Source organism: Salvia hispanica, chromosome 6 (genome assembly GCF_023119035.1).
Source record: "Salvia hispanica cultivar TCC Black 2014 chromosome 6, UniMelb_Shisp_WGS_1.0, whole genome shotgun sequence".
NCBI lineage: Eukaryota > Viridiplantae > Streptophyta > Magnoliopsida > Lamiales > Lamiaceae > Salvia > Salvia hispanica.
This window is the reverse complement of record NC_062970.1, coordinates 43,052,712-43,066,224: the sequence shown is the minus strand read 5'-3', so window position 1 is coordinate 43,066,224 and position 13,513 is coordinate 43,052,712. Positions and strand designations below refer to the sequence as shown.

Sequence of the window (13,513 nt, the reverse complement as noted above, 5' to 3'; positions counted from 1 at the left end):
CAATTTTGGAGGCAAAGACGTGCATTCCTTTAATGAAGGGAGCGTGCAATTGAAGGTTTATGTATCTTTTTGAGGAGTTTTTGCCTTGGTTCATGTGTTTAATGGGTAGGGCATGAATTCATTTATCTAACTCTGCAAAGAATCATATCATGGTCATCTTTCCTTTTTTGTTTGTTCTAGTCAAGATGACCACTTTCTATTGTTGGAAATAATCTACTCTCTCATCTCTCCTCATTAAAATATTCAACTACTTTTTTTTTTCTCTACTTTATTCAATCTAACAACACTTCATAAAATCTCATGCCACTCAAGAATGTGGTTATCTTGAGTGGACGGAGGGAGTATTTAATTTTATCTACCAAACCTAACGTGTTAGTATTATAGTTTGGGTTGGGCACTCGGACATGCATGTGGATGTGGGAACCTTCATCCCATATTATGGTGCAAATATTAGTTTCTTTATTTTTTTAATTTCGAGGTCTTGTTAATATGACAATTATAAATTCAAATTAAATATGGGCAAAACACATTCTTAGGTCCTTATACTTTAATCAAAATGTTAATTAAGTCCTACAATTTTTTCGTTTTAATAAGTCCTTATACCTTTCTGATAAATTTCATTACATCCTCGTACAATTTTTTCGTTTTAGTAGATCCTTAAACTTTGATTATAACTTTTATTAGGTCCTTATGCAATTTTTTATTTTAAGATATTTTTTTACTTTTATTTTAGATAATAATTATATTTAATTAAATTCAATGAACCTTTTAATTTTATTATTTAACTTATCTTATGATTATAAATATTCAGGGAAACATATCTTTCAATATAAATATAAATAATTAATTGAAAATTCGGATAGTTATTCTAAAAAAAATTTCGATTTTAATCTTCAATCATCACGGTTAATCTTTTTATTATTCTCTACAACTTATTGAGATTATTGGATAACAAGATGATATTATCTTTATAGACTATGCTAAGTTAAATAATGGAATATTAAAAAGTTCATTAAGTTTAATTAAATTTAGATTATTATCTAAGATAAATGTAAAATAGTCCCTAAAATAAAAGATTGTACAAGGACCTAATGAAAGTTATGATAAAAGTATAAGGTCCTACTAAAACAAAAATATGTACGAGGACCTGATAAAAATATTGTGAAAAGTATAAGGACCTATTAAAATGAAAAAATTGTACAATGATCTAATGAACATTTTGACTAAAGTATAAGGACCTAAGAATGTATTTTTCCATTAAATATATCTAATTAGTGACTTTTTAGCATAACACACACATGATCATGGCCATTAATCATGTGCTCCGTTTGCTACTTGGGATGTGGAACATTATATAGCATGGAAAGTCGAGTTTGCCACCTAATCTTCCTCTTTATAAATACACTGAGCTTCGTAATTTAGGGAAAGGACCTACACTATAACTAAAACCTAACACATTTCAACCTTTAACGTCCAATATTGTGCTACCAACTTTGCTTCTTATGAGAGAATAACTATATATCTATCTTCTTAAGCTCTTGCTATATTAAAGGAGTGGTCTTGTAGAATAACAAAGATCACATGCAAATAAGAAATTTTTTATTTTGACTTGATTTTGGAGCGAAACTACAAACACCAGATTTGGCAATATAAGGATATTGTTTTCTTTAAAGAGTGCCATTTGCGGAAATATATAATTTAATTATCAGTACACAATTTAGAAATTTATTTCACTTCCCTATTTGAGACTGAAAGATCATGTTTTTTTGGCTTACCGTTTTTATAATAACTGAAGTATAAACTTAGAATAAAAAAATTATCGTACTCGATGACGTATATACTGTATTATTTTTTAATTTAATAAAATGATATGCATAAAAGTATTGTATATTACTTTATAAAATTATAAATTTTCAAATAAATATTAATTTCAATATATAAAAAATTGAATTACACTAATTTCTGGATTGGATAATATACACGTACGGATTGTGCGAGATGAGGTGTATGTGACTTCGCTGATTCTTTGCATTTTATTCTCACTGCAAAACTTCGCCAGAAAATATGGGAGGATGCCTTCTCAATCCGCACTCCGTTCTTCAATTTCCATTTCTCTCTGCATTCGCCCCACTCGGATTCCGGCAACCATACTTCTCAATTAAAGGTACTAATTAAATCTCGCCTCATCTCTTCGATTATTTCTTTTCCCTGAATTTTCGATTACGTCAATTTGCTGCTGTGTAGATTCGTTCCTTTTCAAATTGCAGTTGGTATTTTTTTAGCTTTATCGTTAATATGGGTGGAATTATGCTTCCTTATGTTGCTCTTTGGAATCATGATTGGATTCGAGATTGGGATAACAAGAATTTTAGTAGTACTAGTTTTTGGTGAGGAAACCCTCAATCTGCTCGCGACAGAGCCTTCATTTCTGCCAATTCTGTTTCACACTGTTCAAGAGCTATCAATCACAAGAAATTTGGTGCATTACGTCATACATTATGTGGAAATTAATTTTTCCCCTTATCCATGCGATGCAAGATATGATATTTGCTAGGATATTACCTCGCGTTCAGTTCGTTGGACAAGATAATAATGAGATACAACATGGGATAAGCTAAAATGAGGTTTATCCAGGTTTAAGTTAGTCATAGGAGTGGAAGCGAGATGGATAATCATGAGATACAATGTAATGTTGACGTTGTGGAGAAAAATGCAACCGAACAAGAGAAGGTTAGATTTGACCTTTAGTCACACGTAAACATGACAACCAAATGACCCCTTAATGTATTTGCATCTATCTCTTTTTTTCTCCACAGTTTTTGTGAATTCATTAGCACTTCGTGTGAATCTGTTTCCAACACCGAACTGAGGTATCATTTCTTGATGCAGCTTGTTCAATTTGGCAGAAATATCTGATCGATCTTTGGTATTGAGCGTAAGAGCTGATGATGGAAAGAAAGGAAGGCAAAATAAAAAGAACCCTTATTCGGGAAGGACACCTAAAACAGATGGGGCAGATGATGGTGCTCAATCTTCATCTCTGCCGCCTAACAAGGAAGAAATCCTAGCCCTCTTTAAGCGAATACAATCTTCGATCTCTAAAGGGGAGACAGTAAATCCCAAGAAGAGAACTCCCAAGCCAGCTGAAGATAGGCTCTCTCCCTCGCCCTCAACCTCGGCTGAATCAATTCTGGATGTTCTTCATCAATCAAGAACACAACGATCACAACAAAAAGGTGAAATCTGATTTGTGCCAATAATTGGATTTGTGATGTTATGTGGAGTTTCACTATCATTTGCTTTAGTGTCCTGATTGATCTGAAATAGAGTTTGTTCCATGACAGGGAAATCTGTAGCCAAGAAAGGCGATAAATTTCTCGATACTCAAAAGGATTCGCTGAAGGAGAAGGAGAGTGCTGCAGCTGCAGCTGCAGAACATATATCAACAAGGCTGCCATCAAGTTTCACCAGGAGGTCTCCAATACGCTCTCTGTCAAGCCCTAGAGAACAAGTTCAGTCACCTACTATCGCAATTCCAAGGGATGAAACTGAGCTGACAAATGAAACATCACAAATAGACGATGACAGCGAGCATCAAGCCATAAAGTTGGCAGAAATGAAACTTCCCGAGCTAAAAGAAATTGCCAAATCCAAAGGGATCAAGGGCTATTCCAAACTCAAGAAGAGCGAGCTTGTAGAGCTCCTAAGCAAGTCGCTGACCGACGCCTCTCCTTGAATCTAAGTTGTTCAATGACCGTTAATGCTTTAACTTACCTTAAGTTTCCCCCTTTTTCATTTCCATATTCATTAATTTGTAGAAGGGTGCTTTAGTTTGTCAAGAATTCTTCAATTGCTTCCATTTTTATCTATTCCCAACACATTTTGATTAATTGATATGGCCATTGCTGATCTCTGATCATTCTTGATTGAACAAACAATATCAAGAATCAAATTGAAGCTACTGAGTGTTGCATATACAGGAAAATCAAAACAAATTTACTCGAAAAAACCAAGGGAGAATGAATGCTATAACTAAACAAGCCATCAAGAAATTACAAAGTGGCTGCCCCTGCAAACATCTTCTGCTTCCATCTGAAGCACTGCTGTTGCTCCCATCACTCCATCGCCTCTCGTTCCACTCCTCCACAAAACTGCTGTCACCGGTGCCACTTATATTTATCGCAGCCTCGCCACATATTTCACACAATCTACAACCCAAATTCAAGAAACCAAAACTCATACATGAATCAACTAGCAAACTACTACAAAACTAAACAGATAAGATAAGACAGAGTTACTTACCTGTTCCCTTTAACTCTAAACCAAGCCTCAGCGCATTGCAAGTGAGCGAATCCAAGCTCGCCTTTACATCCGCATCCAAGATCAATCAACTCAGCACCGCTCTTCCCAATCTCCTTCGCACTCAAATGGCACACTCTACAGACCCTCTCGTTCCCCACCACAGCCTCCATCATCGAGCCAGACGAACATGCCTCCCCCCTCTCCACATCCACCACCAATGTCTTGTTTCCACCTTCTTCCAAGTCTCTGCCTCCCATTGCAATCACAGTTTCCAAATGTCTTAAACTATCACAGTTTTCACTCTTATCTCTCAGTTCTTGATCCATTAGCACCTCTTACACAACCAATTCACAATGTCAATGTATGCATATGATCAGTTTACATGACATACTTTTCTTGACCAAAGATAGTGGAGTTCCATATTCTTTGAGAAGTTGACTGACTCATCTCTCTCTAATCTACATATTCTTTGAGGGGCTGAGTAATAGTACTATATAATGAAACAACTTATTCTGTCAGAGACCATTAAATGTTGATAGATAACATATTGTGAAGCAGACATGAATTATTGGGTTGTTACAAGTTACTCTAATTTGGAATATATTGCTTACAATAATCACACAATTTTAGTGCAAATAAAAGAGAGTATAGTGGATATAGTTACAGACAACTGTATTGTGTAGGCTGGCATTGATCATTACAATTGTAGTTTGGGAGAGAGAAGCCAAGCAACATCGACATCAATGTGGAGAATGTGGTTTGTACAGTAGCACACACATTTTGGAGTTTTGTTGTTTATGTGATTAGTAGTTATTAACCAGTTGTACACGTCTTTCAACTTAAATCATTGAATTCTCTTAATAAATGATTCAAGGTATCAGTCAATTCTATAATGCCATCAGTTTTAGATATAGAAGATATATACTCCAACTACTAAAATTTAAGTCTGCACCAAACATGGGAAATATTGACGGAGTATCTTTTTATTTCAGGATTTAAATATTGATGCCTTTAAAGATATTAACATGATTATGTCCATGATAGATAACTGGATCAACACTTGGATTATTATTTTATGACCCCTCAAGGATTTATAATCCAAAAATTTCAAAAATACCCTCACAATAATTTATCGGTTTTGCTTATTCTCAAATTTATTCATTTTTGCAATATCATATACAAAGAGACCTATTTTTAAAAATTTTAGTCATAGTCCAAATACAAAACTAAATGGTCCAACTAATACATGTTTGAAGAGCTTATAAAATGCTATGTATCAAGAACTTATAAATTGTCATAGAATTTGGATAATAAAGCTTATAATTAGTCAGAGAATTGCAAGTTAAAGAAATAAAATCATATATTTAGAGAAAGAAAAATATTTTAAAAAAAATTGAAGGGTATATTGCGGAGATAATTAATCATGCTATTAGCATATTTGTATATTGATAGTTACGTATAAGATTTTGAAAACAGAAAATAAGATGGGTTTTTTATCAAAGATATATAAGCTGTTCATGAACTGGCGGATCTGGGGGGCGCGGGAGTGGTCGCCCCCTCCATGCGACTAATTTCCTCTTATCCGTACGTAAAATTACCATGTCTGCACCCTCCGTTTGCCCCTACGTCGCCCCAAAAATCGAAAAAAATGTCATTTTCGCCCTAAACCAACCTACTAGGAGTAATTCTTATTTCACCCCCTCCCTCCGTTTATGAATCCTGGATCCGCCACTATTCATGAGTCACGGCCAAAATTAAATTACAGATTAAAAAGGTGTACATGACGACTTCCGATGGGCCGGGTCGGTTTTTGGCCTAACAAATTTGGGGCCAGCGAATTTTGGGTTGGGCTGGGTCAGCCCAAATGTTGAAGAGTCCATGTACATACTACATAAAATGGAGCGAAGTTAAACGGTAGTTGAGTCAGTTGAAAAGGGCCCACGAAAGACGCGTGTCAACTTTGTGTTAGCCGAAAACAAGCCTTTTTGAGTGGCCAAGCCTTCTTTTTTTCCCTCAAATTCTTCAAAACAAAGCATGGAGATTTTTTTATAAAATATATACCAACTCTGTTCGGTAGATAGTTGCTTTTGACAATGTGATTTTTTCTTGAAAATACATTACTAACAATATATATTTACTCCCATATTAATAATATGTTGTACCAACAACTGAAACTTAACTTGCAATCCCTGCTTATTCTTGATGTTTCTGCTTCATCTAATCCCATTGCTCCATTTTCCCACCAAACCTCCATTTTTTCCCCATGAATATCATCTCACACAAAAGAAAGTGGAAGAAATAAAATCAAAGCTACAGAGTTTGGTGTGTTCATGCATTCTTAGGCTGATAATGTGTCTAAAGATAAGATTTTTTCACTGTGATCTTACTTAGGATTCAAAAGGTTTAGAAGAAATGGGAGGAAAGCAAGGCCCTCGTCCCAATTCGTTAAGCTTCGATGCTTCATCCGGATTGAAGGATCATATGTTGGTGAAAGGATTCAAGAATGACTATGCCAAGTTCAGTGCTTATGGTAAAGGAGCTTATGCTGGCAAACGCCACGCCTGGTGGCCTCGTAGGCATGTGAGATCCGTTGTCTTCACCTTCGCGCTGCTCGGATTCTTTTTCTTGCTAGATTCATTCATGTACTCCTACTTTGATCCCACTTTCCTCAAGAATGGCCCCACACCAGCTTATGCACCAAGGGTAAACAAATCTACACCATTTCAATCTGCATTTACATTTTATGGACTAATTTTGCTTGTGTTGCAGGACTTAAATGCTGAAAATGAGGAAATTGAAAGAGGGCCGGTCATGTACTCCCGGCTAGTGCAGATGGCGTCGTTTTCACTTGCAAAGGTCTTATTCGAAAGCCTACTTGTGGTGTTATGGGTGGAAACTTGAAAGACAGTTTAAGTCTGATTTGTTTGTTGTACAGATAGACCACGAAAAAAATGTAACCGAGTTTTGGAAGGAAACTCATCCCGAGGCAGCTGCTTGGAAGCCCTGCGCGAATAGGAACCAGAAAAGGTGCATCTATATCTCCTAACTGATACCAAACTTGTTGCCAACCAACTTGTTTAACCATTTGTGTATGTCAGGGCAGGGACGCGAAAAACACCACCGGTTTTATACTGGTCAGTGCAAACGGAGGCCTAAATCAGCAGAGAGTCGCTGTACGTGCACTGATAACTGTCTCGCGTTGTTTGTTTGTGTCTTTGCATTTGAGATGAGAGTTTTAGGCTATTTGTGCAGGTGTGTAATGCTGTGGCTGTAGCATCTCTACTAAATGCAACATTAGTGATTCCAAAATTTCTTTATAGCAATGTGTGGAAGGATCCAAGGTGGAGACTATCATTTAAATGCAACTTAGCTTCATTCTTTCAATCTCCGTTTGATGTGATAACGATTTTACTGATATCGGTTATCTGCAGCCAGTTTAGTGATATTTATCAAGAGGAGACATTTATGAACATGCTGAAGGATGATGTAGATATTGTAAAGGAGCTCCCTCTTCATCTGAGATCGACTGATTTTGAGGCCGTTGGCAGCCTAGTACGTCGCTTATTCAACCTCGAGTTTCTGCAGAAAAGTTTTCTCTAAGGCCTCTCTTAAACCTTTTTTTTCAGATAACAGATGCAGACCTTTCGAAGGAGGCAACGCCTGATGAATACATACGAAACATATCTCCAATATTATCGCGTAATGGAGTTGTGCATTTCCTTGGATTTGGCAATAGGCTTGGCTTCGAATCAGTGCCTTCTCATCTCCAGGTGAAGTCTATACACAGTGCCATTTTTCACTCATCTCCTTCTTGTTAACAGTTTCTGATTGTGTAATATGTGCAGAAACTCAGATGCAAATGCAACTTCCACGCCTTAAAGTTCGTACCAAAAATACAGAAACTCGCAACCTTATTGGTGAAGAGGATAACGAAATACGGAGCTTCAAGAAGCTTGTTGGATAGACAGCTTCTTGGAAGCTTCATCCCAACGGAGCGTGTTGAGGCAGCAAATCCTTCCAAATATCTGGCCTTGCATTTGAGATTTGAAGTTGATATGGTGGCCTATTCTATGTGTGATTTCGGAGGCGGGGAGAGAGAAAGAACACAACTCCAAGCATACAGAGAGGAGCATTTCCCTCTCCTTCTCGAGCGTTTGAAGAAAGCAAAGTAATCAAAAAACACAAAATGATGAACCACAGCTCTTTCTAGCTTCCCCTAATAGTACTAAACTTTTTGTTTTCATGGCTGCAGACCGCCTTCTCCCGAAGAACTGAGGAAGATGGGGAGATGCCCTTTGACACCAGAAGAAGCTGCCCTCGTTCTAGCTTCTCTTGGATTCGATCGTGGAACATACATCTATCTTGCTGGATCCCAAATCTACGGGGGCGAATCAAGGATGCTTCCTCTAGTCAACCTCTATCCTAATCTGGTGACGAAAGAGGACCTCCTCTCACCCACTGAACTCGAACCATTCAGGAATTTTTCATCTCAGGTGAACTTAGGCGTTTCTAACATTCAAATTTGATGAATATTGTTTGTTTGTTAAGTCTTGTTATTAATGGATGGATTGATGCAGCTTGCAGCATTGGACTTTATTGCATGTGGCGTTTCGGATGTATTTGCCATAACAGACTCCGGGAGTCAGCTGTCGTCCCTAGTGTCTGGTTTCCGGACGTATTATGGTGGAGGAGATGCCCCAACGTTGAGGCCGAGCAAGAAGAGGCTGGCTGCAATCTTGCAAGAAAACAGCACCATCACTTGGCATAGTTTCGAGAAGAGAGTGAGGAAGATGATCAAGGAAGGTCAGAGAGTGCGCCTCAGACGACCTGGTAGAAGCATTTATCGACAACCTAGATGCAGAGACTGCATGTGCAGTGATGATCAATAGTTCATTTTTTTAAAATCAATTGCCTTCTTGCCTATTTTGAGTTGTAATGAGATTAAATTTTGTGCTTGATGACGAGAAGACGAAGAAGATGATGATGAAATTTATCATTATTGGATTAAACTGATATAACCCGAGCAAAAAAGGGATGATTAAAACAAATGAAAAAATAATTGACAGAAGGTGATCTGTCCAGACATTGATCATGATGGAGGGAAGAATCTGTTGAGATTGAAAGGAAGGGTGTAGAACTCCTCGTTGCGCGTGTCTCCTTTGAAGGTTCTGAACTTGGCCCACCAAGGCATCCCGCGCTCCTTGGCACTGTCCTTGTAGTCGAGTGTGTTGTCGAGGAACACAGACACGAGCAGGGCCACGGTTGGGGATGACAGGAAAATGGTGTTGAGGAGATCATTGAACTGCATTGCATCACTAATGAGTTATGATGGAATTTTCATCAGAAACAAGGAAGAAAAACAAAGTGAAACTGACCCATCCAGCCTTTGTATGAGCAGGGCCATGAAGAGCAGCACTTGTGTATTCTCTGAAGTACTCGGGAATGGACAGTCCGAGGAAGAGAGACACCCCGACTATGAAGAGGTTCCTCATCGAGTTCATGTCCGTGAACTGCAAGAACGACAGCCCCACAGACGCTGCACCATATCCATCCACGCACAATCAATCAATCAATCAATCACATTTTATGTTGGAACAACAACAAGAAGAAGATAATAGGATGCTCACCAACAAGGCCGAACATAACGCAATATATAGCTGCAAATATAGTGAAAGGTATTGATGCAAATAATGCTCCAAACTTGCCTGCACATATTCAAACTTGTCACTATCTCTGTTCAATCTGTTTACTTGGTTTGTACATTTTGATGATAAGATAAGATGGTAGCATCGCTTACCAAGAATAGCGAAGAAGATCATGAAACCAGCCGACATTTGGATTACACGACGACTGCCAACTCTAGTGCTTCCGAGAAGACCAATATTTTCACTGTTTTCATATATAGAAAGGTCAGAGAAAGTAAACAATAGGCCAACAAATCCATTGAGACAGATTAAAACACTTACACTGAAACTGTGGATCCAGTAACTGTCCCAAACATTCCATCCAACAAGATCCCAATGCCCTGCCAGCCAATTCCTCGGCTAAGAACATGGGCAGGAGGCGGCGTGGCACTTGCCAAACGAGATGCTGCCTTATATGCTCCGGTTGACTGCATACAAAAAAAAAAGGGATTTTAGATCTATGAAAACATTACCATTCAAGAAAAAAACATTGAAAAATGTAGAGTTCTGATGTGTACCTCAATCATGGAGACTAGCACAGCAGCCATCATTCCAAAAGCATGACCAGCATTGAATATAGGTGCACCCCACTGAAGTGGATATGGGATTTTGATCCTATTCAAGAACCAAACTTCACATGAGTTTTTCCATTCATAGGCAACGAAAACGACATCCCATCAAACTAACTAACCATGGTGCTGAGGAGATGAGGTTTGCTCTATCTGTGCGGCAATTCATCTGAGTTTGCTCGGGATGATGCTTGTAAGCTCCGCTTGCTGTTAGGAGGTGCGCGTAAGCCCATATAACAGTCACCGACAGCAGAAGAGCGAATCGCTCCAATACTGGGATACCTCTAGTTTGGAAGTGCTTCAAGTACTATTCAACAAACCCCCCATAAACACAAGCATTTTAGTGAACCATAGCTACTTAGCTTGCAGTTAATTCCAAATTGATCAAGACACTTTGCATTACCTGAGAAAAGGCAATGAATAAGACTAGCATCGGAATGCCGATTTCTACACATCTTCCAACCTGTTACCAGCTTATCAGTTACCTGGCCTAATCAATAAGAAAATAGGATCATCTGAAACTGATTTATTGAACAGACATACCACTGGAAAGCCTCTATCAAGAAGGCCAAATCCCACTAGAGAAATGACTGGAGCCATCCCAAGTGGACTGAAAAACCTGATCAAGAAAGCATTTTTCTTTCAATTAACACAGTCACAAATAGTAAAAGAGTTACATTTTATGACTTTATTTATCTAGAGTGAGATATATACCTGGAGCATATAGCCCACAGCTGACTATATCCCAAAATAATCTGCACACTCGAAGCTACTATCAAAGCACCTTGTATTGTTCTCATTGTATTTTTAAATCTCTACAAGTAGCAATTATCCAAATCAATCCATAACTTATACACCATATTTACAAGAAAAACACAAGGAGAAAAGCAGACATACCACTTCAGGGTCTGTGATACTTTGCAGAGATGGATCATGGATGATGGAAATTATAGGGACCATGAATGCCCATGAGCCTCCTATAACAGTAGGTAATCTAGTTCCAAACAATGTCTGAAGCAATGTGTTTATCCCTCCAACAAACAGCAATGTCTGAACCACCCTCACTTTATCATCCTAACCACAACCAATAAGAAGAAAAATCATAAATACCTAAACTCATGATTAGTTAAGTTTATGAAATAGTGATTGATTGGATTACATACATCGGTGCCTCCCATCAAAGGTACAAGAAAGGTTGGAATCATCACAGCCGTTCCTAAAGCCAAAATGTAATGCTGAAAGCCAATTGCTGCTGATTCCCCTGTTTTCACAAGCTTATAGCATTATTAAATGATAAAAAAAATCCCACAAAATGGACAAGGAGTGGAGGAATCAATCAGCCTACCCCAAGAAGGATTAGAATCGATGCAATACTCCAAGCCTTGGAGCTGGTCCATTGGTGGATGGCTTATTTCCTCTGGTTTTGGAGCAGCCATCACTACTAAACTCACACTCGAGCTTCCAAAAGGGACTCAGCAAATCTAAGAATGTAGCAGGAGCTAATGCAAACCAAAGAAGTCTTGGTTTGCAGTGATGAAAGGTACAAGCTTTGTCAACAAAAGGGGAAGTGAATAGAGAAAAGGGGAGTGGAAAAAGGTGGCAAAGGGGGAGAGGGAGTGAGAAAGACAGTCAGTGTGAAATGGACCGTATATTTATATGAACATGCAGTGAAAGAGAGGGCAGTGTTGAAAAAGTGTTTCTTGATTTGCTTTGTTTGTATTTTTGCTCCATTATTTACGGTATTACCCCTTAAGGAACTGCCAAAACAAGATGTTACCGTTAGAACATGTAATTGTGACTGTACTTACTCTTTTTTTTTTCTTTTGCTGATTTATAATATTTCTACTCTTCTTTTAAGTGGTGCGTTTTTATAAATTTTGATTTTGATTTACAAAGTTAAATGAAGAGTGAGTAAAACATAGATGAATATTCTATTTTAAAAAAATATTGTATCAATTTAAATCGACATTCCAAAAAAATTGGGGATGGACGAAGTATTTTGCAAGATGATCATAAACAAATTGTATATTTGGATTCAATGACGAAGCCAGGATTTCGTCGTCGGGGAGCCCACATAGCCGTTAACAATTGTAGGGTATTTAAGTTACTTTTAACATATGTGGGATATTTACTCGTCGGCGCCTAGTGATTAATGATAAAAATGACGCTGACGTCGATAGACCACACTAAAATTCAAGGTAGATAGAAAAAATGAATCAATGGAAAATGAACTTGCACAAAAAATAAGATATTTAGTAATGTGTGTAATAATAGAATAGACTTTTGTGAGTGTTTTATGTGAACAAAACTAAATTAAACTAAAACTAAATTAAAGTAACAAAGAAAATAAATGAAAAGATCAAGTGCATATTTTTTGAGTAACATAATTTATGAAAGGAAACTATTCAGTAATTTTGAAAAAAAAATCACATGTTCTATGAATAAAGAAGTAAAATAATTATGAAAATAATTAAAAGGAACTATACTAAAGTGAAATAGAAAATAGACTAAATTAAAATGAGTTAAATATAAAAGGAAAAAAAAATTAGCATCTTGGTGTAGTAGAACCGAGATTAGAGGTAATTATAATGTCATGTGCAGCCTCCTGGGTCGCAGAGACCACCTGAGCTACACAATTGGTAGAAATATTGGATTTTTGGAGATACAGGGAATATACTTTTCATACCCAAAGTTGAAAAGATTCCTCTGATGTTATCATTAGCCCGATTCCAATTAAATTATAATCCAAAGAAATAATTAAAATATCAACGGCTTTCTTGCTAGTGGAAAGACAAAATTAGCTTTGTTCTTAAAGTTTCTATGCTTCATTTACATTAAATCATTATGACAATTTCAGGTCGTGTACATAGACATGCGTTATAGTTGTATATATAAATTGAATAAAGAAAAATGATTAGAAACTTTATATATTCATATAAAAATGAAGATTAATTACAA

The 13,513-nt window shown here is 37.1% G+C and overlaps 4 protein-coding genes across 5 annotated transcripts; 2 read left to right on the top strand and 2 right to left on the bottom strand.

The window, feature by feature from the left end:
• Positions 1-2,012: 2,012 nt before the first annotated feature.
• On the top strand, positions 2,013-3,909 carry LOC125193941 (SAP-like protein BP-73). Of its 2 annotated transcripts, none has more exons than XM_048091897.1 (3): positions 2,013-2,164; positions 2,907-3,236; positions 3,345-3,909. In XM_048091897.1, exons 1-3 carry the CDS (start codon positions 2,065-2,067, stop codon positions 3,734-3,736), a joined length of 822 nt encoding a protein of 273 aa, XP_047947854.1. In that variant the 5' UTR covers positions 2,013-2,064; the 3' UTR covers positions 3,737-3,909. The 2 variants fall into 2 exon arrangements, with proteins under 2 accessions (XP_047947854.1, XP_047947855.1); XM_048091898.1 differs by lacking the exon at positions 2,013-2,164 and adding an exon at positions 2,506-2,730 and having other exon boundaries at positions 2,890-3,236.
• A 17-nt stretch (positions 3,910-3,926) lies between these two features.
• On the bottom strand, positions 3,927-4,902 carry LOC125193945. Its single transcript, XM_048091902.1, has 2 exons — positions 4,303-4,902; positions 3,927-4,208 (listed from the first exon to the last, which is right to left on the bottom strand). Exons 1-2 carry the CDS (start codon positions 4,626-4,628, stop codon positions 3,986-3,988), a joined length of 549 nt encoding a protein of 182 aa, XP_047947859.1. The 5' UTR covers positions 4,629-4,902; the 3' UTR covers positions 3,927-3,985.
• Positions 4,903-6,502: 1,600 nt separating this feature from the next.
• LOC125193936 (O-fucosyltransferase 8-like) lies at positions 6,503-9,315 on the top strand. The gene is made up of 10 exons (XM_048091890.1): positions 6,503-7,005; positions 7,072-7,158; positions 7,238-7,329; positions 7,406-7,475; positions 7,555-7,643; positions 7,734-7,854; positions 7,929-8,072; positions 8,148-8,470; positions 8,555-8,795; positions 8,880-9,315. The coding sequence occupies exons 1-10, from the start codon at positions 6,715-6,717 to the stop codon at positions 9,189-9,191; spliced, it is 1,770 nt and encodes a 589-aa protein (XP_047947847.1). The 5' UTR covers positions 6,503-6,714; the 3' UTR covers positions 9,192-9,315.
• On the bottom strand, positions 9,281-12,180 carry LOC125193937 (nucleobase-ascorbate transporter 2). The gene is made up of 13 exons (XM_048091891.1): positions 11,901-12,180; positions 11,719-11,816; positions 11,453-11,629; positions 11,270-11,370; positions 11,099-11,174; positions 10,959-11,018; positions 10,678-10,862; positions 10,505-10,601; positions 10,269-10,414; positions 10,100-10,191; positions 9,930-10,007; positions 9,678-9,838; positions 9,281-9,604 (listed from the first exon to the last, which is right to left on the bottom strand). The coding sequence occupies exons 1-13, from the start codon at positions 11,989-11,991 to the stop codon at positions 9,392-9,394; spliced, it is 1,575 nt and encodes a 524-aa protein (XP_047947848.1). The 5' UTR covers positions 11,992-12,180; the 3' UTR covers positions 9,281-9,391.
• Positions 12,181-13,513: the final 1,333 nt, after the last annotated feature.

Bases quoted from the DNA above. Each gene is read 5' to 3' on its own strand.
- LOC125193945 (XM_048091902.1), bottom strand. From the start codon at position 4,628: ATGGATCAAGAACTGAGAGATAAGAGTGAAAACTGTGATAGTTTAAGA. The intron at 4,209-4,302 runs GTAAGTAACTCT...TTTGGGTTGTAG, and splicing joins TTTAGAGTTAAAGGGAACAG to ATTGTGTGAAATATGTGGCG.
- LOC125193936 (XM_048091890.1), top strand. From the start codon at position 6,715: ATGGGAGGAAAGCAAGGCCCTCGTCCCAATTCGTTAAGCTTCGATGCT. The intron at 7,855-7,928 runs GTACGTCGCTTA...CTTTTTTTTCAG, and splicing joins TTGAGGCCGTTGGCAGCCTA to ATAACAGATGCAGACCTTTC. The intron at 8,796-8,879 runs GTGAACTTAGGC...GGATTGATGCAG, and splicing joins TCAGGAATTTTTCATCTCAG to CTTGCAGCATTGGACTTTAT.
- LOC125193941 (XM_048091897.1), top strand. From the start codon at position 2,065: ATGGGAGGATGCCTTCTCAATCCGCACTCCGTTCTTCAATTTCCATTT. The intron at 2,165-2,906 runs GTACTAATTAAA...TCAATTTGGCAG, and splicing joins ACCATACTTCTCAATTAAAG to AAATATCTGATCGATCTTTG. The intron at 3,237-3,344 runs GTGAAATCTGAT...GTTCCATGACAG, and splicing joins ACAACGATCACAACAAAAAG to GGAAATCTGTAGCCAAGAAA.
- LOC125193937 (XM_048091891.1), bottom strand. From the start codon at position 11,991: ATGGCTGCTCCAAAACCAGAGGAAATAAGCCATCCACCAATGGACCAG. The intron at 11,630-11,718 runs GTATGTAATCCA...GGTTGTGGTTAG, and splicing joins CTTTGATGGGAGGCACCGAT to GATGATAAAGTGAGGGTGGT. The intron at 10,415-10,504 runs GTACACATCAGA...TTTTGTATGCAG, and splicing joins TGCTAGTCTCCATGATTGAG to TCAACCGGAGCATATAAGGC.